Source organism: Bufo bufo, chromosome 6 (genome assembly GCF_905171765.1).
Source record: "Bufo bufo chromosome 6, aBufBuf1.1, whole genome shotgun sequence".
NCBI classification, from domain to species: domain Eukaryota; kingdom Metazoa; phylum Chordata; class Amphibia; order Anura; family Bufonidae; genus Bufo; species Bufo bufo.
This window is the reverse complement of record NC_053394.1, coordinates 305,931,834-305,954,141: the sequence shown is the minus strand read 5'-3', so window position 1 is coordinate 305,954,141 and position 22,308 is coordinate 305,931,834. Positions and strand designations below refer to the sequence as shown.

Sequence of the window (22,308 nt, the reverse complement as noted above, 5' to 3'; positions counted from 1 at the left end):
AGTAGGGATATGATATCATGCATCCTTCAAGACTATTGTGCACATGAATGCTGCTGGGGTGATGAGTGGAATGAGTGACCAAATAGATTCCATCTTGAACTTTCGATAGGAGATCCACTTGTTCAGGAATTTGGAGGTTTATAATTGTCCTGAACGATCCATTTGTTTTTTCTTTACCAGGAACAGTTTGGAATAATGACCCTTGAAATGTTGATGCAAGGGTACTGGAACAATGGCCTTCATCTTGCACAAAGACTGAATATCCAGTAGAAGTTGATTCTGTATTGTTTCTGAATGAGGATTGGTCATCTGAAAACGCTGTGGGGAGAAGACTTAAATTCTAGTTTGTAACCCTCCTGAATGGTTCAGATTACCCAGGGATTTTTTGTAATGGAAACCCATTCCCGGCTGAAAAAACAGTCTTCCCCCGACCGGGATGGCATCATTGTTTCCCGGGATTATTTGTGTTGTTCGGGTTTATGAAAACACTCTTCCTCTGCCTCCTTTAGGGTAGCTCCATCTACCCAATTTTCCTTTCCCTCTATTCGATGAGTACTGGGACTGTCTGTCTGTTCTCCGAAAAGGCTGACTTTTCTTGGGCTTCTTTTCTGGAAATCCTTTTTTCTTGTCAGCCGCCCTTTCTAAAATGGTATACAATACTGGTCCGAATAAGTAAGAACCGGAAAATGCTATTGCACATAACTTATTTTTAGAAGCTATGGTGCCCGTCCAGGTCTTCAGCCACAAGGCCCTTTTAGCGGTATTTTATAGTGTTCCACTTCGTGCTGCAAAACGGATAGATTCTGCAGAAGCGTCACCCATGAAGGCTGTGGCCATTTTTAGCAAAGGCAGAGAATCTAGAATTACTTCTCTAGGTGTCTTGAGATTTAAATGGTTTTCCAATTGATTGAACCTTAATCCCATAGCTATGGCTACAGATGTGGTGGCATTATTCGTATTAATTGTTGCCGCTGAACATTCCCAGACTCTTTTTAGGAGACCATCGGATTTTCGGTCCATGGGATCTTTCAATTGAGACGAGTTTGCAAATGGGATGGTTGTCTTTTTTGCAACTTTTGCTACCTGGATATCTATTTTTGGAACTTCTTCCCATAATTTAGTGTCCTCAGGATTAAATAGAAGGCGACTTCTGAATTCGAGGAATAGAAAGTTTCTTTTCTGCATCTTCATTCCCTCCAGTATCATCTCTCTCAGATTGGAATTATCCGGAAACAGCTTCCTTTTCTTTGCCCTTAAATCCTCCAAACATCTAGTCTTGAGTTGTTCTGGGTTGCTGAACCTCCTCCACCTCCATAGTTTCCCTTACCGCCGATAAGAAGAACCTGAGGGACAGATTAAGTATTATCGCCCTGTTCGTCTGAATCCGATTCCAGCTGGATTCTAGGTTTCTTTGAAACTGGAAGAGAAACTGGTGGAGGAGGAATCAAGCTAGAAACTGAAGCCTGTACTACTTCTCTTATCATAGACCTTAGATCAGAGAGGAAGGACAGCTGTTCTTTCTTCAGAAGTTTTGAAATACAATCAGGGCACAGCAGTTTTTTGTATGATTCCTGTAACTTTCTAGCACAGGAAATACATTTTTGTTTTCTTCTTAGGTTCTGTCTGAAATCTATGCCCCGGATCCTTTTCACCAAGGAAGAAACACAGGAACTCTCCCTTAGTATTAATGTACATATATAAACAGAATAAAGCAGGGCTTGGTAAAAACTTACATAGCCCTGAGCAGGATTATTGCCAGCCATCTCAGTCTTGGTAGACATCTGGGACTCCATTTGGAACAGCAGACAAGCCCAACTGCTTGCTGGTTCCTTTTATCCAATCTTACCTTAAAGGGAACCTGTCACCAGGATTTTGGGTATAGAGCTAAAGACATGGGTTGCTAGATCGCCGCTAGCACATCTGCAATACCCAGTCCCCATAACTCTGTGTGCTTTTATAGAGTATAAAAACCTATTTGATACATATGCAAATTAACCTGAGATGAGTCAGAGCTTGAAAATATGACTCTTCTCTGGTCACACAAGTAAGATATGACTCTTTTATATTAATTTGCATATGTATAAAATCGTTTTTTTTACACAATAAAAGCACACAGAGCTATGGGGACTGGATATTGCGGATGTGCTAGTGGCCATCTAGCAACCCATGTCCTCTGTTCTATACCCAAAATCCCGGTGACAGGTTCCCTTTAAGGGTCCGCCCCCTGCTGCGCTCCTCTTTCCTTCTTGGGGACTCTATCCCCTAGGGGAGAGTCGACCCCTCATGTGAGGCCCCCACCAGGCCTCCAGCATGGAACGCTGGGCGCCGCCATCTTGGATCCTGGCATAGCGGTGTCACTTCCTGTACACGCAGTGTTCCCCGTAGGTGACGTCCCCACTATGCACCTGCGCGACTAGGATGTGCGCCGCTGAGCCCAGAGGCCCCGGAAGGGAAGCGGCTTCGGCTCCCAAATACCGCGGCCATGTGGGAGAGAGGTAAGCTGGGAAGGTTATATTGCTGTCATGGGGACGTCCTGGAAACCTCTATTAGCACTGACAACATGCGACAGCACCATAGCTCCGTCCGGTGAGAGGGGAAAAGCAGTTCATGCACAGTATGTGCCCTGAATAGGTGTGTTTACAATACTCACGCCATCTTCGTCCTCTTTTGTTCCAGCAGGGTCACCTCTTAAGTAACTAGCACCGAGGTGGTAGTGAGGCTGGAGGGGATGCCAAAATGCAGGTGACCCCATGGCTGGCGGAATGCAGTGGAGCTGAGCCACCCTGGTCCAGTTTTGCCTTCTTTGGGGAGGTCAGGCGGTGAGGGGAACAGACACCGGTCTTCCTTCCGGAGTAAACAAAGAGGCTGGGCGTCTGTTTCCCGTACCTAAAAAGGTAAAAAAAAAATACCAAAAGAAGACGCCCTGCAAAGCAGGGAGGTCTGCCTCCTACAGACACTAAGCTAAAACTGATTATCTCATTGTCGCCTCCTAGTGGCATCAGCAGCAATACCATGGTCTCCTGTGTCCCCCAATGAAACGAGCGAGAAATACAATGCACTATTCCTACAGTGCATTGCATTTTATTGTCAGTGCTGTACTGACATTGCCCAGCAGGCTACACCAGAGAGGCACAGCCTGCTGGAAAACACTCAAGGCTGGCTTGGGGCTTTTAGCAGAGCCCAGCTAGCCCTTACACACATCGGCACCCTGCGGATCACATTTGAATAGGAGACAGAGGGAATCCACTGCCTCTGTCACTGCTTACATGCGCCATTGCCGCCGGCATGTAAAGCACTAAACAGCCCGGATCGGCACTCCTCGCGGGACCCGTGCAACGCTTAGACTGAACCGCCGTGAAAAGGCTGCGGCCCAGCCTAAGGCCCCTTAGTGACTGTCGTAAAAAGGCATATGGGTGGTCACTAAGGGGATAAGATACCTGGACAGTGGTAACTGAACACCAAGGATCACATGACATGCCTGTGGTGGGTTCCAAGACTGGCGCTATGTTTAGTCCATTTGGTTAACCCATGGTTAGCATTACTATGAACCTACTGCATCGGTGGGCTATACCATTTCTTTCTAGACAGGGTTTACTTCACTGATATAAGAACGATAAGGGAGAAGAATTTTAAATACATGTATATTAGGAAAGTGTATGAGTTACTAATCTATAAATAAAAATATAAACTGAAGAACCGCTTTAAATGATTTCTCTTTAAACCGGAAATTTAGTAGCTACTAGTTTCTGCCCTTTCATACAGAACTCGAATTGGATTTGTTTTGGCAGTGCCAAGCCATGCGCTAGACAGGACTGCCTTTAGTAAAGTGGAAATTATGCTAAAATAATTTACTGCCCAAGTCAATAGTGAGTCATCAATGAGAAAAAAAAGTGTTCTGAGAAATCTGGTCCCCCTTTGTGTCATGCTCAGTGTCAGCCGCTGGAGATACTATACCGCCATTTAATTTATATGCTTATTGAAGGGCTTCTTCCTAAGCTGGTTGTGTGTGTGTGTGTGTGTGTGTGTGTGTGTGTGTGTGTGTGTGTGTGTGTGTGTGTGTGTGTGTGTGTGTGTGTATGGTAGAAGGAAGCTCACTCGGTGGTTAGCACAATTCTCTTGTAGCACTGAAGTATTGGCTTCATATTTGACCATGAACAACTGCTTGGCCCAAATTGACCCCTATATGTCTGCCAAAAATATGGTGTGGTAAACTTACATTACATGCAATGGCAAACTGACCTTCAGCATGGTATCCAAAGTTGTGGCATCTCCATGTTTCAGAACAGTCACATAAACCTGCAAACACAGATCCTGACTCAAGTGGATGTTTTGATATTTGGGGGGGGGGGGGGGGGGGGGGGGAAAAAAAAAAAAAAAAAAAAAAAAGTACAGCAATAAAAAAATATTACTTACCGGGCTCCTAAGGTCAGCACTTAACAAGTTCTTTCCTTCTACATGGTCCTTAAATCTACGACGTGCTTCTTCCAGAGTGGCTTTATGGCCAGCCTTTCCCAGCTTCCCCAAAACTAGGCCCCTCAGAAGTGCATCCAAGTGTCCTATGAAGGAATACAGCAACTAGGTAACACTGGGACAGCTTCGCCAGAAACATAAAGGGGTTGCCCTATTACAAACACTTATCCACAAATATTTAGAACCTACCCTCCCCAGGTTTGGGGTCCCAGCCTAAGCGTTGTCCAATCGGTGAGAAGACATCTCTGATGAAACCCTGAATCTCCTCGTGGAACTCTGTGTGAGATAAGAGTGTGGACAGGATCCCTAGATTACAGCTCAAGTCGCTCCATACAGTGTAATTAGGTTCATTCACAAAGGCCTCCATGACTTTAAGGACTTCAACCGTGCTGATGATGCCTGCTCGCGCCTGAAGGAGGGACACACATTAAGGATACTGGGAAAGTTTGAAGACTTTCACCATTTGTAGAAACACAAAGACTGAAGGCAAATATTGCACAGAGGATATTCTAATTTTATTTCCATACTCACCATGGAGAACAGATCATTCTGCAGGCCTAGCCGGTCCACTGGCTGAAGGGAGAGATCTCTAATACCAGGCAACAAACTTTCCAGCATAGAAGGGCTGTACTGGGTGCGGTAGAAACCAACTGTCCCCGGATTTAACTAGGTTGGATGAGAGCAGAATGAAGCATGCAATGGAGACTGGAGAAATTATGCAGGGACTTGAGACATGATGAAGTAGATAAACAGGACCTATCACAATTCCAAGCTGCATCTATCTTTTGCTTTTTTCAGGTGGCAGTGAAATATTATGAGAAAATTAACAGCTGGTAAAGTGTCATCTCTAAGTCGTACCATTAGAGGGCAGTATTGCCCCCTCCGTGCTGTGGTGACATCACTGGTAGGAGGCGGCTTTCACAACCTGTGGCCAAGACAGACATTGTTCCAGTCATACAAGACATTTAGGCTCACCTTAACCCACTGGTCTGAGGTCACACCTTCTAGAGCAACAGTCATCTCTGGCTTGTCCATTAGTAATCTCAATTTAGCGGAGGCCGGGGATTCACTGGTGCAGATGCTGATCGGTACCATCCAAAGGGGGCTCTCCTCACCTGAGCGAGGGCAATAGGAGGATGTTATATGGAGAGAGGGGCTGGAGGCTTACCAGCCAACCTATCATCGGGAGAATAAAGGAGATAAGAGAAATAGGAAGAAAGAAAGGTAGGATAGCTTTGAGCAGCTCCAGAAAAGCACAAGTGAGACTACAATGACAACGTGCGCAGCATTGTCTGCAAAATGTCATCAGGTGAGACTGCTACGGTAGCCATGTTTAGGATCGCTCATGGATTAGAAGGGAGAAAAAAAGGCAGCCAGGCAAGTCTTACCATTATGTGGCCCACTGGCACAGAACTTCTTTTGAGACAACTTTAATATATGTGTGTCTTCTTTCTGAAAAATACAATCATAATCATACCTGTCTCCTATATATATATATACACACACACACACACACAGTCAGGTCCATAAATATTGGGACATTGACACATTTCTAACATTTTTGGCTCTATACACCCCCACAATGGATTTGAAATGAAACGAACAAGATGTGCTTTACCTGCAGACTGTCAGCTTTAATTTGAGGGTATTTACATCCAAATCAGGTGAACGGTGTAGGAATTACAACAGTTTGTATATGTGCCTCCCACTTGTTAAGGGACCAAAAGTAATGGGACAATTGGCTTCTCAGCTGTTCCATGGCCAGGTGTGTGTTATTCCCTCATTATCCCAATTACAATGAGCAGATAAGAGGTCCAGAGTTCATTTCAAGTGTGCTATTTGCATTTAAAATCTGTTGCTCAAGATGAGATCCAAAGAGCTGTCACTATCAGTGAATCAAGCCATCAATAGGCTGAAAAAACAAAACAAACCATCATAGAAATAGCAAAAACATTAGGCGTGGCCAAAACAACTTTTTGGAACATTCTTAAAAAGAATGAGCTCACCGGTGCGTTCCGCAACACCAAAATACCCGGAAGACCACGGAAAACAGCTGTGGTGGATGACCAAAGAATTCTTTCCCTGGTGAAGAAAACACCCTTCACAACAGTTGCCCAGATCAAGAACATTCTCCAGGAGGTAAGTGTATGTGTGTCAAAGTCAACAATCAAGAGAAGACTTCACCAGAGTGAATACAGAGGGTTCACCACAAGATGTAAACAATTGGTGAGCCTCAAAAACAGGAAGGCCAGATTAGAGTTTGCCAAACGACATCTAAAAAAGCCTTCACAGTTCTGGAACAACATCCTATGGATAGATGAGACCAAGATCAACTTGTACCAGAGTGATGGGAAGAGAAGAGCATGGAGAAGGAAAGGAACTGCTCATGATCCTAAGTATACCACCTCATCAGTGAAGCATGGTGGTGGTAGTGTCATGGCGTGGGCATGTATGGCTGCCAATGGAACTGGTTCTCTTGTATTTATTGATGTGACTGCTGACAAAAGCAGCAGGATGAATTGTGAAGTGTTTCGGCAATATTATCTGGTCATATTCAGCAGAACTCATTAGACGGCGCTTCACAGTGCAGATGGACAATGACCCAAAGCATACTACAAAAGCAACCAAAGGGTTTTTTAAGGGAAAGAAGTGGAATGTTATGCAATGGCCAAGTCAATCCCCTGACCTGAATCCGATTGAGCATGCATTTCACTTGCTGAAGACAAAACTGAAGGGAAAATGCCCCAAGAACCAGCAGGCACTGAAGACAGTTGCAGTAGAGGCCTGGCAGAGCATCACCAGGGATGAAATCCAGCGTCTGGTAATGTCTATGTGTTCCAGACTTCAGGCTGTAATTGACTGCAAAGGATTTGCAACCAATTATTAAAAAGTGAAAGTTTGATTTAGGATTATTCTGTCCCATTATTTTTGGTCCCTTAACAAGTGGGAGGCACATATGCAAACTGTTGTAATTCCTGCACCGTTCACCTGATTTGGATGTAAATACCCTCAAATTAAAGCTGACAGTCTGCAGTTAAAGCACATCTTGTTCGTTTCATTTTTCCATTGTGGTGGTGTATAAAGCCAAAAATGTTAGAATTGTGTCGATGTCCCAATATTTATGGACCCGATTAAAATATAAAATATATATATATATATATACATACACACACACACATACATACATATACACACACACACTGCTCAAAAAAATAAAGGGAACACTTAAACAACACAATGTAACTCCAAGTCAATCACACTTCTGTGAAATCAAACTGTCCACTTAGGAAGCAACACTGAGTGACAATCAATTTCACATGCTGTTGTGCAAATGGGATAGACAACAGGTGGAAATTATAGGCAATTAGCAAGACACCCCTAATAAAGGAGTGGTTCTACAGGTGGTGACCACTTCTCAGTTCCTATGCTTCCTGGCTGATGTTTTGGTCACTTTTGAATGCTGGCGGTGCTTTCACTCTAGTGGTAGCATGAGACGGAGTCTACAACCCACACAAGTGGCTCAGGTAGTGCAGCTTATCCAGGATGGCACATCAATGCGAGCTGTGGCAAGAAGGTTTGCTGTGTCTGTCAGCGTAGTGTCCAGAGCATGGAGGCGCTACCAGGAGACAGGCCAGTACATCAGGAGACGTGGAGGAGGCCGTAGGAGGGCAACAACCCAGCAGCAGGACCGCTACCTCCGCCTTTGTGCAAGGAGGAACAGGAGGAGCACTGCAAAATAACCTCCAGCAGGCCACAAATGTGCATGTGTCTGCTCAAACGGTCAGAAACAGTCTCCATGAGGATGATATGAGGGCCCGACGTCCACAGAGGGGGTTGTGCTTACAGCCCAACACTGTGCAGGACGTTTGGCATTTGCCAGAGAACACCAAGATTGGCAAATTCGCCACTGGCGCCGTGTGCTCTTCACAGATGAAAGCAGGTTCACACTGAGCACATATGACAGACATGACAGAGTCTGGAGACGCCGTGGAGAACGTTCTGCTGCCTGCAACATCCTCCAGCATGACCGGTTTGGCATTGGGTCAGTAATGGTGTGGGGTGGCATTTCTTTGGAGGGCCGCACAGCCCTCCATGTGCTCGCCAGAGGTAGCCTGACTGTCATTAGTACCAAGATGAGATCCTCAGACCCCTTGTGAGACCATATGCTGGTGCGGTTGGCCCTGGGTTCCTCCTAATGCAAGACAATGCTAGACCTCATGTGGCTGAAGTGTGTCAGCAGTTCCTGCAAGACGAAGGCATTGATGCTATGGACTGGCCCGTCCCGTTCCTCAGACCTGAATCCAATTGAGCACATCTGGGACATCATGTCTCGATCTATCCACCAACGTCACGTTGCACCACAGACTGTCCAGGAGTTGGCAGATGCTTTAGTCCAGGTCTGGGAGGAGATCCCTCAGGAGACCGTCCGCCACCTCATCAGGAGCATGCACAGGCGTTGTAGGGAGGTCATACAGGCACGTGGAGGCTACACACACTACTGAGCCTCATTTTGACTTGTTTTAAGGACATTACATCAAAGTTGGATCAGCCTGTAGTGTGTTTTTCCACTTTAATTTTGAGGGTGACTCCAAATCCAGACCTCCATGGGTTGAAAAATTTGATTTCCATTTTTAAATTTGTGTGTGATTTTGTTGTCAGCACATTCAACTATGTAAAGAACAAAGTATTTCAGAAAAATATTTAATTAATTCAGATCTAGGATGTGTTATTTTTGTGTTCCCTTTATTTTTTTGAGCAGTAATTAATTAATTTATTATATATATATATATATATATATATATATATATATATATATATATATATATATATATATATATATATATATATATATATATATATATATATATATATATATATATATATAATACACACACAATATTTTCTCTTCACAACGGCCTCAGGTCTTCTCGGTACACTTATACACAGTTTTTGATAGAACTAGGTAGGGAGGTTGTTTTAGACATCTCAGAGAACTAACCACAGATGGTTGTGGATGTAGGCTTGCTCATATCTTTCTGTCTCTTTATATAATCCCAGACAGACATGATGATGTTGATGCTCTGTGGGAGCCATATAATCACTTCCAGGACCCCTTTCTTCTTTACGCAAAGATAGCTCTTTATGACATTGGCTGTATGTTTGGAGTCGTTGTCCTGCTGCAGAATAAATGTGGAGCCATTCAGAGAAGTCTGGCTAGAAGTGGCCTTCATGGAAGAATTGCAGCTAAAATCCCATACCTTCGATATCGAAATAAAGCCAAACAATTTAGGCTACTTTCACACTCGCGTTTGGTGTGGATCAGTCATGGATCTGCACAGACGGATCCGTTCAGATAATACAACCGTCTGCATCCGTTTAGAATGGATCCGTTTGTATTATAGCCAAGACGGATCCTTATTGAACACCTTTAAAAGTCAATAGAGGAGGGATCCGTTTTCTATTGTGCCATAGAAATCCGTCCCCATTGACTTACATTGTGTGCCAGGACGGATCCTTTTGGCTCTGTTTCGTCAGACGGACACCAAAACACTGCATGCCGCGTTTTGGGGTCCGCCTCCAAAGTGGAATGGAGGTGGAACGGAGGCAAACAGGCATTCTGAGCGGATCCTTTTCCATTCAGAATGCATTAGGGTAAAACTGATCCGTTTTGGACCGCTTGTGAGAGCCCTGAACAGATCTCACAAACGGAAAGCCAAAACGCCAGTGTAAAAGTAGCCTTAACTATGCACAAAAACATAGCAACTGGGTGCAGAAATATGGCAGCATGTGCAGGAGTCAAAATTTGAAATATTTGGTTGTACCAGAAGACAGTTTGTTCGCTGAGGGGCTGGAGAGCAGTCCAATTATGACTGTCTGTGGGCTACACTGAAGCATGGGGAGGGTCCTTGCAAGTGTTGGGCTGTATTTCGGCAAACAGAGTTTGGGACTAGGGCAGATATTTCTTTTTGGTAAATGAATAAATAGGGTAAGTGATACTGATACATTTTTGCATTACACTATTGATTTTGCATTTTTTTTTTTTTCCATGACAAAACTGCCCCGAAGTTATTCTTTTGGCAGCGAGCTGCCTGTCTTCACTGTTCAGCGCAGGGCAGTACTGAGCAGTGAAGGCATTCCTTGCTCAATGCTACAGCTACTGCCCTCATTGCCTCCCTAATGTTTTGCTACAACAGTTTCTGTGCAATCTGTATGCCGGGCGCGCAGACTGACTAACGAGCTGCCAGTATATACCAGAGCTCCGGCAATGATATCTTGCATCTCCCTTCGGCTAGTGTGCCAGGCATACAGATTGCACGTACATTGTCAGTGGTCACTGTCAGCCAGACAGAGCAGAGTGTGTGTATATGTATTTATGGTCAGTGTTAGGCTACTTTCACATCTGCGTTGTGCTGTCTGGTTTTGAGATCTGGCACAGGCTCTCAAAACCGCAGCACAACGCTTGTTTTGTCCCCATTCATTGACAATGGGGACAAAACTGAACACACCAGAACAGAGTGTACCAAAATGTATTCCCTTCCAGGTTAAGTTCCCATGCCGGACACAAAATAGTTGCAAGCACCATTTTTGTGACCGGCATGGGAAACTGAACAAGCCGGAAAACCAAAGTCAATGGTGCCGGATAATTTTTTTTTTTTGGACAACAGGGGATGTCCGAGTTATGAAAAAAATATATATAGCACTGAAAATCTGATGGGCAGCAATATATAACTAAGCTAAGCAAGTTTTATGCAAAAAAAATATATATTTCCTAATTTCCCTGGTTCTTTTCTGGCCCTTTGTTTACATGCAATAAAAACAACCTCTGCCCCTCCCCCTGCTCTGCTAGGGAGTGGATACAAGAGCTGCCCTGAGTGACATGTCTGCCTGCTGGGAGACTCTGCAGCATGTTGTATGTGTAGGACTACAAGTCCCAGCTGTATAATGACACTGCTATGGGAGTGAATACAAGAGCTGCCCTGAGCGCTGGGAGAATCAACAGCAACTTGTAAGTGTAGAACTACAAGTCCCACCTGTATAATGACACTGCTAATACACACAGGATCTTCCCGCTACCTTCTTGTGCAATGCTCTCTCTAGTCTGTCAGCTCCTGTGCCCAGAATTGTTACTGCTGCAGCTACCCAGTCTGTGCAGCTGAAGGGGTTAAGAATCCTAGGAGAGAGCAGACAGCCCGGCAGTGAAGGGGGACGTGGCCAGCACAGTGGGTGACGTCTGGTTTACAGGCTTGTAAACAAACTTTATCAGAGCAGGGAGAGAAGCTGACATCACAGGTCATGTGACCCTCAGTGAAATCTGATAAACCAGCCACTGGAGATAAAGTGAGTTAATTGGAAAGCGGTTACATTTGCCTAGTTAGGAATATAGAAAGAATTTAAAAAAATAACTCGGACAACCCCTTTAATGGTTAGAATGGTTTTAGTGGCGGATCTGGTTTCTTCATTTTCGATAATACAACCGGGTCTGTTCTGAATGGATGCAGCCGGCTGCATTATTAGAACGGAAGCGGATCTCAAAACCGTACAGCAAAAAACGCTTATTTAAAAGTAGCCTTAGTTATATATTAGGGAGGTAGTGAGGGCAACATTTTCACTGCGCTATCAAGACGGAGTATGTAAAACTTCAGACGCATTTTTCGTGCAAAAATCATCAATATCACTTGAGCAACACATTTTATAAAATAAAAAATAACAATTACACTTTAATGGTGTCCTCAATGCTGAGAAATACAGGCAGATACTTATCCATCCTGCAATAGCAACAGGGAGGCATCTGATTGGCTGCAAATTTATTCTGCAGCAAAACAACAACTTCAAACATACAGCCCATGTCATTAACAACTATCGTGAGCGCGAAGAACAGAGATGTGATGATATGGCCCCCACAGGCCCTGATCTTACCATCAAGTCTGTCTGGTATCACATGAAGAGACAGAAGGATTTAAGTAGGCCTACATCCACAGAAGATCTGTGGTTAGTTCTCCAACCTGTCTGGAACAACCTCCCTGCCAAGTTCCTTCAAAAACTGTGTGCCTAGAAGAACTGACTCTGCTGTGAGGCTGAAGGGTGATCACACCCAATATTGATCCAATTTAGATTTCTCTTCTGTTCATTCACTTTGCATTTTGCTAATAAATAAAAAACTATTAGCATTTCTATTTTTGAAAGCATTCTTACAGCATTTTTCCCACACCTGACTAAAACTTTGCACAGTACTGTGTAGATATATATCACACACTCACACTACCAGTCAATCCAGAATGTCTATTTACCTGCTCCGATTCCACATAGAGTAATGGGAAACCCATCTGCTTGGTCCACGTACTCATTACAGCAGCAACTGGCTTCCCACTGGCTTGCTCAAGAGACTCCCATAGGTCCTCTGCAGAAAAGAGCACTCATTTTACAGCTGTGCGAGGGAAGCTGAGTGGAAAAGGGAAGGTAGGTTTGGGTGGAGGCATCACTACGTTATAATGGTTAGCAGCATGACAGGGCCATGGAATACCTGTGGCAGCATTCTTCTCCTGGAATTTGGTAAGGTATTGGTTCATGCCTTTACGGAAGTCCTACATGAGGAAAACAATTACATATTCTAGTAAATTATACCTGTTAGAGAAAAAGCAAAATTAAAAAGCTGATGCTCACTATGTGAAACCAAGATCAGAAAGGTAAGTCCCCAACTAGACAGGAGAAATGAAACTTTACATAAAATCCATTGAAATGACTGGGCCGAACTTGTAATGTACAGGTGCGCCGGCTCCTGCAAAGAGTCACTATCTATTTCCTCTGATACACACAGTTGGGGGACATTCTCCATTATAGTCGTATATATGGAAATATGCGGTTTATAATAATCACCTTTACCATTTAGTGCCATGCATGCAAAGGAAATATTGAAGGGATTTGCATGAATATGAACCTTTATTCCGCCAGAGCCTGCTCCTGCAAGTGCATGCGAGTTGGAGATTCACTGTGAAGTGCTGTTTGCGCTGAGCAGCTTCACAGATCCGAGTGACAGTTGTACTGGTGTCCTGCTTGGATGCTATAGATGCCAGAACAGACTGTGATGCAGCTCGGATCTCTGATTCTTGCAGGAAGGCGCCCAGGCACGCCCTCTGCTGGTGCCCAAGCCCACCCTCATGCTGGGGGCAGGGATAAGGGGGGCAAAGTTATGGCTTGAATGTGATGTAGAAGGGGTGGGTGGACACATTGTGGCAGGAGGCGTGCCTGGGCTCCTTCCTGCAAGAATGACGCCCCTCTGGGCACCTTACTGGCCCATTTGTATACCAAATAAACTGGATTTTCAGAAGATAAAAAAGATCTACTGCTGAAACAAATCTAGAAATAAGGTACTAAGTGCTATTAGGCTAAGGCTTTACTTCAATAGCGATTATCCTGGTGACTGATTTCCTTTAACATTGCTCACATCTTTTTAGAGAAGTGGTCTTTAGCCTGCAGGTATTAAAGCATGTTGAGAGTTGTAGTTTCACCACAGCTGGAGAGTCATAGTTGGGGACCACAGTTCCAAAGAAACCAGATACTATTCAGCCTTTGTTTTCTTCAGATCCAGATAAGTGTATATGTGGTGTAAGCAGAATTAATATTCATGGCTTTCACACTTTCCGCAAGTATCGAGAACAAGTCCTGTGCTAATTAATGGGAACTCTACACAATACTCGCTGGGCTTCGGATGGTGGACCGACAGCCCAATGCATAGTTGTGTCTCTCCAAGATCTGGCTGATTTCTATCGAGGACGGGTGCGTCTCAACTCTCCCCCACTGACAGATTTGCCTAATCCTTTGTTCCTGCAGGGAATACTCCACATTTACCTCATCCCCAATATAATCGTGTAGCATGCGGATAACAGATGCTCCTTTGCTGTACGATATGGCATCGAATATTTCATCCACTTCAGAAGGATGGCCCACACTGACCTACACAGAAAAATGTAAAACATGTTATTGTGCCATTAAAATGAGCAAAAACCTAATACAGGCAGTTACATAAAGCAGTACTTATGTCACATTCAATCGCTAGGGTGTAGTAATTTCATCCTGCCATAGTTAGTCTTAGATCTTCTCCAGGATGACCCCTTTAAAGGGGTTGCCAGGATTTTACTATTCATGGCCTTGCCTCAATATCTTATCGGCGGGGGTCGGACACCCTGCACCTCCATTGATTAGCTGTTCGTAGCTTTGGCGATGAAAGTCGGCGCCAAAACTACACAGGATTGTAGGATGTAGCTGGTTACTGCTGCATTGCTCCCATCCGTTTCAAAGGGAGCAGTGTTGCAGTTACCAGTTCTGTCCACTACTCAATGGATGGAGCTGTGTGGTGCTGGAGCTAATGCAAAACACCTGAAGGGGGTGTAGGGTTCAGCCCCCCGCCAATCAGATAGCGATAACCCCTTCATTCCATAAATATTCAGGAAGATATATAAAAGCTAAACAAGGCTTTTTTACTTTCACTTAGGATCCATTCACACGTCCACAAGTGTTTTGCGGTCCGCAAACTGCGGATCCGCAACACACGGATGCATTCCGCATTTTGCGGACCACAAATGACCGGCACTTTAACCACCTCCGGACCGCCTAACGCAGATTCGCGTTCCGGAGGTGGCAGCCCTGCGCAGAGTCACGCATATATGCGTCATCTCGCGCGAGCCGGGATTTCCTGTGAACGCGCGCGCTCACAGGAACGGAAGGTAAGAGAGTTGATCTCCAGCCTGCCAGCGGCGATCGTTCGCTGGCAGGCTGGAGATGTGATTTTTTTTTAACCCCTAACAGGTATATTAGACGCTGTTTTGATAACAGCGTCTAATATACCTGCTACCTGGTCCTCTTTGTTTGGATCGACCACCAGAGGACACAGGCAGCTCAGTAAAGTAGCACCAAGCACCACTACACTACACCCCCCCCCCCCCGTCACTTATTAACCCCTTATTAGCCCCTGATCACCCCATATAGACTCCCTGATCACCCCCCCTGTCATTGATTACCCCCCTGTCATTGATCACACCCCTGTAAAGCTCCATTCAGATGTCCGCATGATTTTTACGGATCCACTGATAGATGGATCGGCAAAACGCATACGGACATCTGAATGGAGCCTTACAGGGGCGTGATCAATGACTGTGGTGATCACCCCATATAGACTCCCTGATCACCCCCCCCCTGTCATTGATCACCCCCCCCCTGTCATTGATCACCCCCCCTGTCAGGCTGCATTCAGATGTCCGTATGATTTTTACGGATCCACGGATACATGGATCGGATCCGCAAAACACATACGGACATCTGAATGGAGCCTTATAGGGGGGTGATCAATGACAGGGGGGTGATCACCCCCATATAGACTCCCTGATCACCCCCCTGTCATTGATCACCCCCCTGTCATTGATCACCCCCCTGTAAGGCTCCATTCAGACATTTTTTTGGCCCAAGTTAGCGGAATTTTTTTTTTTTTTCTTACAAAGTCTCATATTCCACTAACTTGTGTCAAAAAATAAAATCTCACATGAACTCACCATACCCCTCACGGAATCCAAATGCGCAAAAATTTTTAGACATTTATATTCCAGACTTCTTCTCACGCTTTAGGGCCCCTAGAATGCCAGGGCAGTATAAATACCCCACATGTGACCCCATTTCGGAAAGAAGACACCCCAAGGTATTCCGTGAGGGGCATATTGAGTCTATGAAAGATTGAAATTTTTGTCCCAAGTTAGCGGAAAGGGAGACTTTGTGAGAAAAAAAATAAATAAAATCAATTTCCGCTAACTTGTGCCAAAAAAAAAAAAAAATTCTATGAACTCGCCATGCCCCTAATTGAATACCTTGGGGTGTCTTCCGTCCAAAATGGGGTCACATGTGGGGTATTTATACTGCCCTGGCATTCTAGGGGCCCTAAAGCGTGAGAAGAAGTCTGGGATCCAAATGTCTAAAAATGCCCTCATAAAAGGAATGTGGGCCCCTTTGCGCATCTAGGCTGCAAAAAAGTGCCACACATGTGGTATCTCCGTACTCAGGAGAAGTTGGGGAATGTGTTTTGGGGTGTCATTTTACATATACCCATGCTGGGTGAGAGAAATATCTTGGCAAAAGACAACTTTTCCCATTTTTTTTATACAAAGTTGGCATTTGACCAAGATATTTATCTCACCCAGCATGGGTATATGTAAAATGACACCCCAAAACACATTCCCCAACTTCTCCTGAATACGGCGATACCAGATGTGTGACACTTTTTTGCAGCCTAGGTGGGCAAAGGGGCCCACATTCCAAAGAGCACCTTTCGGATTTCACAGGTCATTTACCTACTTACAACACATTAGGGCCCCTGGAAAATGCCAGGGCAGTATAACTACCCCACAAGTGACCCTATTTTGGAAAGAAGACACCCCAAGGTACTCCGTGAGGGGCATGGCAAGTTCCTAGAATTTTTTATTTTTTGTCACAAGTTAGTGGAAAATGATGATTTTTTTTATTATTTTTTTTCCCTTACAAAGTCTCATATTCCACTAACTTGTGACAAAAAATAAAAACTTCCATGAACTCACTATGCCCATCAGCGAATACCTTGGGGTGTCTTCTTTCCAAAATGGGGTCACTTGTGGGGTAGTTATAATGCCCTGGCATTCTAGGGGCCCAAATGTGTGGTAAGGAGTTTGAAATCAAATTCTGTAAAAAATGACCAGTGAAATCCGAAAGGTGCTCTTTGGAATATGGGCCCCTTTGCCCACCTAGGCTGCAAAAAAGTGTCACACATCTGGTATCTCCGTATTCAGGAGAAGTTGGGGAATGTGTTTTGGGGTGTCATTTTACATATACCCATGCTGGGTGAGAGAAATATCTTGGCAAAAGACAACTTTTCCCATTTTTTTTATACAAAGTTGGCATTTGACCAAGATATTTCTCTCACCCAGCATGGGTATATGTAAAATGACAAAAAAAGTAAAAATGTCAGCAGCAATGAAATACCACCAAATGAACCTCTATTAGTGAGAAGAAAAGGAGGTAAAATTCATTTGGGTGGTAAGTTGCATGACCGAGCAATAAACGGTGAAAGTAGTGTAGGTCAGAAGTGTAAAAAGTGGCCTGGTCTTTCAGGGTGTTTAAGCACTGGGGGCTGAAGTGGTTAATAGAAGCGCCTTTTCTTGTCCGTGTCTATTTACAGCACACTGTGTGCTGTCCGCGTCTTTTCCGGCCCCATTGAAAATGAATGGGTCCAGACCCGTTGCGGAACGGATCCAGATACATTTTGCGGACGTGTGAATGGACCCTTAGGAAGATTATATATTGTACCCGATGGGAAGCTAATTTATTGTATGAATTAACATAGTGCATACAGTATATCACATAGTATTTACAGTAATAGAGGCTACAGTTTATTCTGGATAACTAAAATAGGAATAATCTTACTGCATTGAAGCAAATACTTGATCCTTGAGTATATCACAGGCTAATGCTAACCTTAGTAACATTAATGCATATAAAACATGGTTGTGTCATAAATGACTATAGTAAGGTCTACAATGCTTCTTCACCCAGGCAGCCCCCTTCTGAGATGAGCATCAGAGTATTTCATGCTCCGATGCTCTCCCTTGCCCTGCGATGAATTGCGCAGGGCAAGTTTTTTTTTCCCCCAACAGATCCGATAAAGTACTGGGTCTCTACTAGGCGAAGGCTTCTGCCAGTGTTCCTGGTGATGTCAACGGCACTAATGGGCGGGTTTTAGTGCTGCCCTAGCCTGTAAAACCGCAAGTGCGGTGTTAAAGCTCACCCATTTGTGCCGATGACATAACCGGGAACACTGCTTGGCAGAAGCCTTCGCCTAGTAGTTTAATTACGAAACAAAAAAGCCCTTGCTCTGCGCAATACAGCGCAAGGCAAGGAAGAGCATCAGAGCATGATGGGCCATCAATATCAAAATCTCAGACAACCCCTTTAAACTATAGCTGAGCATAACTGTAACAATGTCAGCTTATTTTCGCATCTTCCCTGATGAATCTTGTGCTATGACAAGAACAAACGCATAGGGGTTAAAGGGCACAACAGGGACAGTAAGGAACAGGTTCCTGTTGGGTTTGTACTTTTCAGGGTGAGAGCCCCCAAAACAAAGCCACAGTTCTGAGGCAGTTTTTGAGCCAAAGTCGTATTCACACTACTCATGATGAGAAAAGCTCCATTAAATTTATGTTGGTCCTCCTATGCCCAGCCCTTACCTAGCAGTTAGCATTTGATCAGTCAAAACTGCTGACAAACTCCCTTTAAAGGGGTAGTCTCATGAAATATATTCTACAGTTATCAAACCAGCATCTGGATCTGAATACTTTTGCAATTGCATGTGATCAAAAATGTAGCATAGCCACTAAGTTATTCAATAAAATGCATCTGTATAGCGCCACCTGCTGTTTTTTTCTTTTTCCGAATCACTGAGATGCCCGCACATGCTCAGTTTCATCCTTCAACTGCCCCGAGCTGTGATAGGCAGAGCATGGACACGCCCCCTGAGCTGCAGAACAGACACTCCCCTTGAGCTGTGAACTTGATATAAATCTAGCAGAGCAATGAATGGGGAGATCTCTAGATCCATCAGGTACAGGGCTGGTTCTAGCTTTGTGGGAAAGAGTCTGTCATGTACTATGTGATGTCTGATTTTCATTTTATACATTAATCAAGGGATAACCCCTTTAAATTTTCATGCACACAACCGCAGTTTTGGTCCGCACCGATGCGCATTTTTTGCAGATTGAAAGCGGACCCATTCATTTCAATGGAGCTGCAAAAGATGCAGACGGCATACCATGTGCTGTCCGCATCTGTATATCCGTTCCACAGCCCCGTAAAAAAAAATAAAAAAAAGAACATGTCCTATTGTCCCTTTTGCAGACAAGAATAAGCAGTTCTAACAGAGGACACAGCATACTGTTCTGCAAAATGCGGAATGCACACAGCCGGTATTCGTGCTTTGCGGATCCGCAATTTGAGATCGCAAAGATCGCTCCCCCATCATTCAGACACTTATGACTTATCCTGTGGAGAAGCTGCCATTTTGGGCCAAAAATTCTGCCAAGGTTTTTTAGGGTTTTGACATTACGGGGTTCAATGTGCGCTAATGACATCCTTATTATGTGGCTCAATGCGATTACAGCAATACCAAATCTGTACAGCTTTTATTTCGTTTTATTACTTTAAAAAAAAATGAAAACCTTAGATAAAAATCTAAATTTTCTTTGCATCATCTTTTGACAGCCATAACTTTTTTTTATACTTCACAGTAGCCCACTCCATGCAACTCCCTACTCATAATGCCGTACATTTACAGCATTATGTGTTAAAGGGAACACTGTGTGCTTTTATTGTGTCAAAAAACCGATTTGATACATATGCAAATTAACCTGAGATGAGTCCGGGACAGGACCCCTCTCAGGGACAGGGACCTCTCAGGTTAATTTGCATCAAATTGGTTTTTTAACACAATAAAAGCACACAGAGCTATGGGGACTGGGTATTGCGGATGTGCTAACGGCGATCTAGCAACCCATGTCCTCAGCTCTATACACAAAACCCCGGTGACAGGTTTCTTTTAAGGGTTTAAAGGGATTGCCCAGTGCAAAGATCTTAATGACCTATCCATAGGATAGGTCTTCAATATCAGGTCAGCAGGGGTCCGACTCCTGACACTCCTGCTGATCAGATGCTTAATTACAACTGCTCGTCCTATTCCCCTGAACAGGACAGAGCAGTTTTAACAACACTATGGCGAGACAACACGCAGAAAAAGTTTGAAGCGGAAGCGTCGCTGCCTCTTCAAACATCCGATCAGCGGGGATGCCGGGAGTGGGATTACCACCATTTGATATTAATGACCTAGCCTGAGGCTAGCTCATCAATATCTTTGCAAAGCAAAGGGAATGCTAGTACCTCGATTGGGTGGCTATTTTCCAGTGCATCCAGTTCTTGAGCACGAGTGTAATCAGCAGAAACAAACTGCGTCCATATATCATACTCTGGGAAGCAATGGTCCACACACAGATATTCAATCCAGGAGGCAAATCCTTCATTTAGCCACAAGTGGGTCCACCATTCCTGCCAGGGAGAATATAATAGTCATGTAAGATTTACTGTATATCTATTATAAGAAAAAATATATATATAAACTACTGCAGACAGAAACTCTTTCTAATCAACATTACTAAAAAGAAATCTTTCAACATGAAATTCAATGTTAGACCAGACACGATATCTTGTAGGGCTAGCTCAGCTGAATGTAATGATACCTGTCACTTAAAGATTCGTTACTTCTTTCTCGACACAAATACTTTTAATCCATTTGCAAATGAGCAGTTAAAAGGGTATTCCCATCAAAGAAAATGGGGGCATATCGCTAGGATATGCCCCCATTGTCCGATAGGTGCGGGTCCCACCTCTGGGACGCACTCCTACACCGCTCCCATTCATTTCTACGGGCCAAAGCTCAGCTATTTTCGGCAGCCTAATTAATATGGAGGACGGCTGCGCATGCGCAGTGCACCCTCTGTCACCTTCCCTGCTCCATTCACGTTGTAGGTGTGTGTCCCTGCACCTATCAGACAATGGGGGCATATCCTAGCGATAAGCCCCCATTGTCTGTGATGGGAATACCCCTTTAGGTGCACTGAGGACAGGCTTAAGCCACTCTGTGCACAATTCCTCGGCCAGCCCCTCCGTCTCCTTCTTGATTGACAGGGCCAAGCGTGATGACAACCTAGCCCTATCCATCAGGAAGAAAATGGACTAGCTGGCACAGAAAGCAGAAGAAGCACAGGTAGGTACACAGAGTGGCTTAAGCCTGTCCTAAGTGCACTTAACCGCTCATTTGTATATGGATTAAAAGTACCTTTTCTCCAGAATGAAGCAACAGATCGCTAAGTGGAAGGTATCATTACATTCAGCTGAGCTAGCCCTAAAAAGCAATGTGCCTGGCTTAAAAGTGGATTTCATGGTGACAGCTCTCCTTTAATAGACTTAAAATTATAATCAATAGATAAGTATTCTCATTAAATAGTGCTTGGTATCTGATCGGTGGGGTCCGACACCCCCCAGCGCTGGCAGTAGCACTGCAGGCTTCTCTCAGCTCACAAGCACAGCACAGTACGTTGTTATAACGGCCATGCTTGGTATTGCAGCTCAGCCCCATTTACTTCAAGGGAGCTGAGCTGCACTTAGCCCATGTGACTGATGAACGTGACATCACATGGCCTAGGCTAAGCTGCCAGTAGGGCACTGAGATACCGTGAATGCCAGTGCCTTTTCAAACAGCTGATCGCCTCGGGTCCCGGACCCCCACCAATCAGATACTGATCCTCTAACCAGAGGATAGTACAAATAGTATTGTAGAGCAGCACACTCAGACCTCCACAACCCCACCGGAATGCACCAGCCAAACCACAACCACAGATCCTCAGCGGTCCACCGAATAGCAGAAAACAAAAGGTGATGGCAAGCCTTGATAAAAGGCTAAGATGTAGCCGAAACGTAGCGGTCTGGTTTTTACTGCACGCATTCTGTAAGGTTTGTCTAATAAAAGGAATACACTGGAGATGCTGCTGTCACCTTTTGTTTTGTGCTAACTAGAGGATAGGTCATCAGTATAAAAAAAAAAAGTCTCAGAAAACCCCTTTAAGTTCAATTTCACTCCCTCAAGCACCACCATTAAAGTGCTGTGAGTGTTTCACGCACCAGACTTCTTATATTTGTTATGTTTTATGATTATAGAGCTAAATGGTTTTCATATGATTAAGAAAAACATGGACAATTTCTTTAAAAACTGTGCCACAA

The 22,308-nt window shown here is 44.3% G+C and overlaps 1 protein-coding gene across 1 annotated transcript in view; it reads right to left on the bottom strand.

Moving 5' to 3' along the window:
• NPEPPS (aminopeptidase puromycin sensitive) overlaps nucleotides 1-22,308 on the bottom strand; it is a 79,792-nt gene that overhangs the window by 16,961 nt on the left and 40,523 nt on the right. The window contains exons 10-19 of the mRNA XM_040434933.1: nucleotides 20,413-20,577; nucleotides 14,317-14,421; nucleotides 12,992-13,052; nucleotides 12,759-12,868; nucleotides 5,859-5,922; nucleotides 5,446-5,585; nucleotides 5,002-5,136; nucleotides 4,660-4,879; nucleotides 4,414-4,556; nucleotides 4,240-4,296 (exon numbers count right to left, since the gene is read on the bottom strand). Coding sequence (XP_040290867.1) covers nucleotides 4,240-4,296; nucleotides 4,414-4,556; nucleotides 4,660-4,879; nucleotides 5,002-5,136; nucleotides 5,446-5,585; nucleotides 5,859-5,922; nucleotides 12,759-12,868; nucleotides 12,992-13,052; nucleotides 14,317-14,421; nucleotides 20,413-20,577 — 1,200 coding nt within the window. The remainder of the gene's footprint in view (nucleotides 1-4,239; nucleotides 4,297-4,413; nucleotides 4,557-4,659; nucleotides 4,880-5,001; nucleotides 5,137-5,445; nucleotides 5,586-5,858; nucleotides 5,923-12,758; nucleotides 12,869-12,991; nucleotides 13,053-14,316; nucleotides 14,422-20,412; nucleotides 20,578-22,308) is intronic.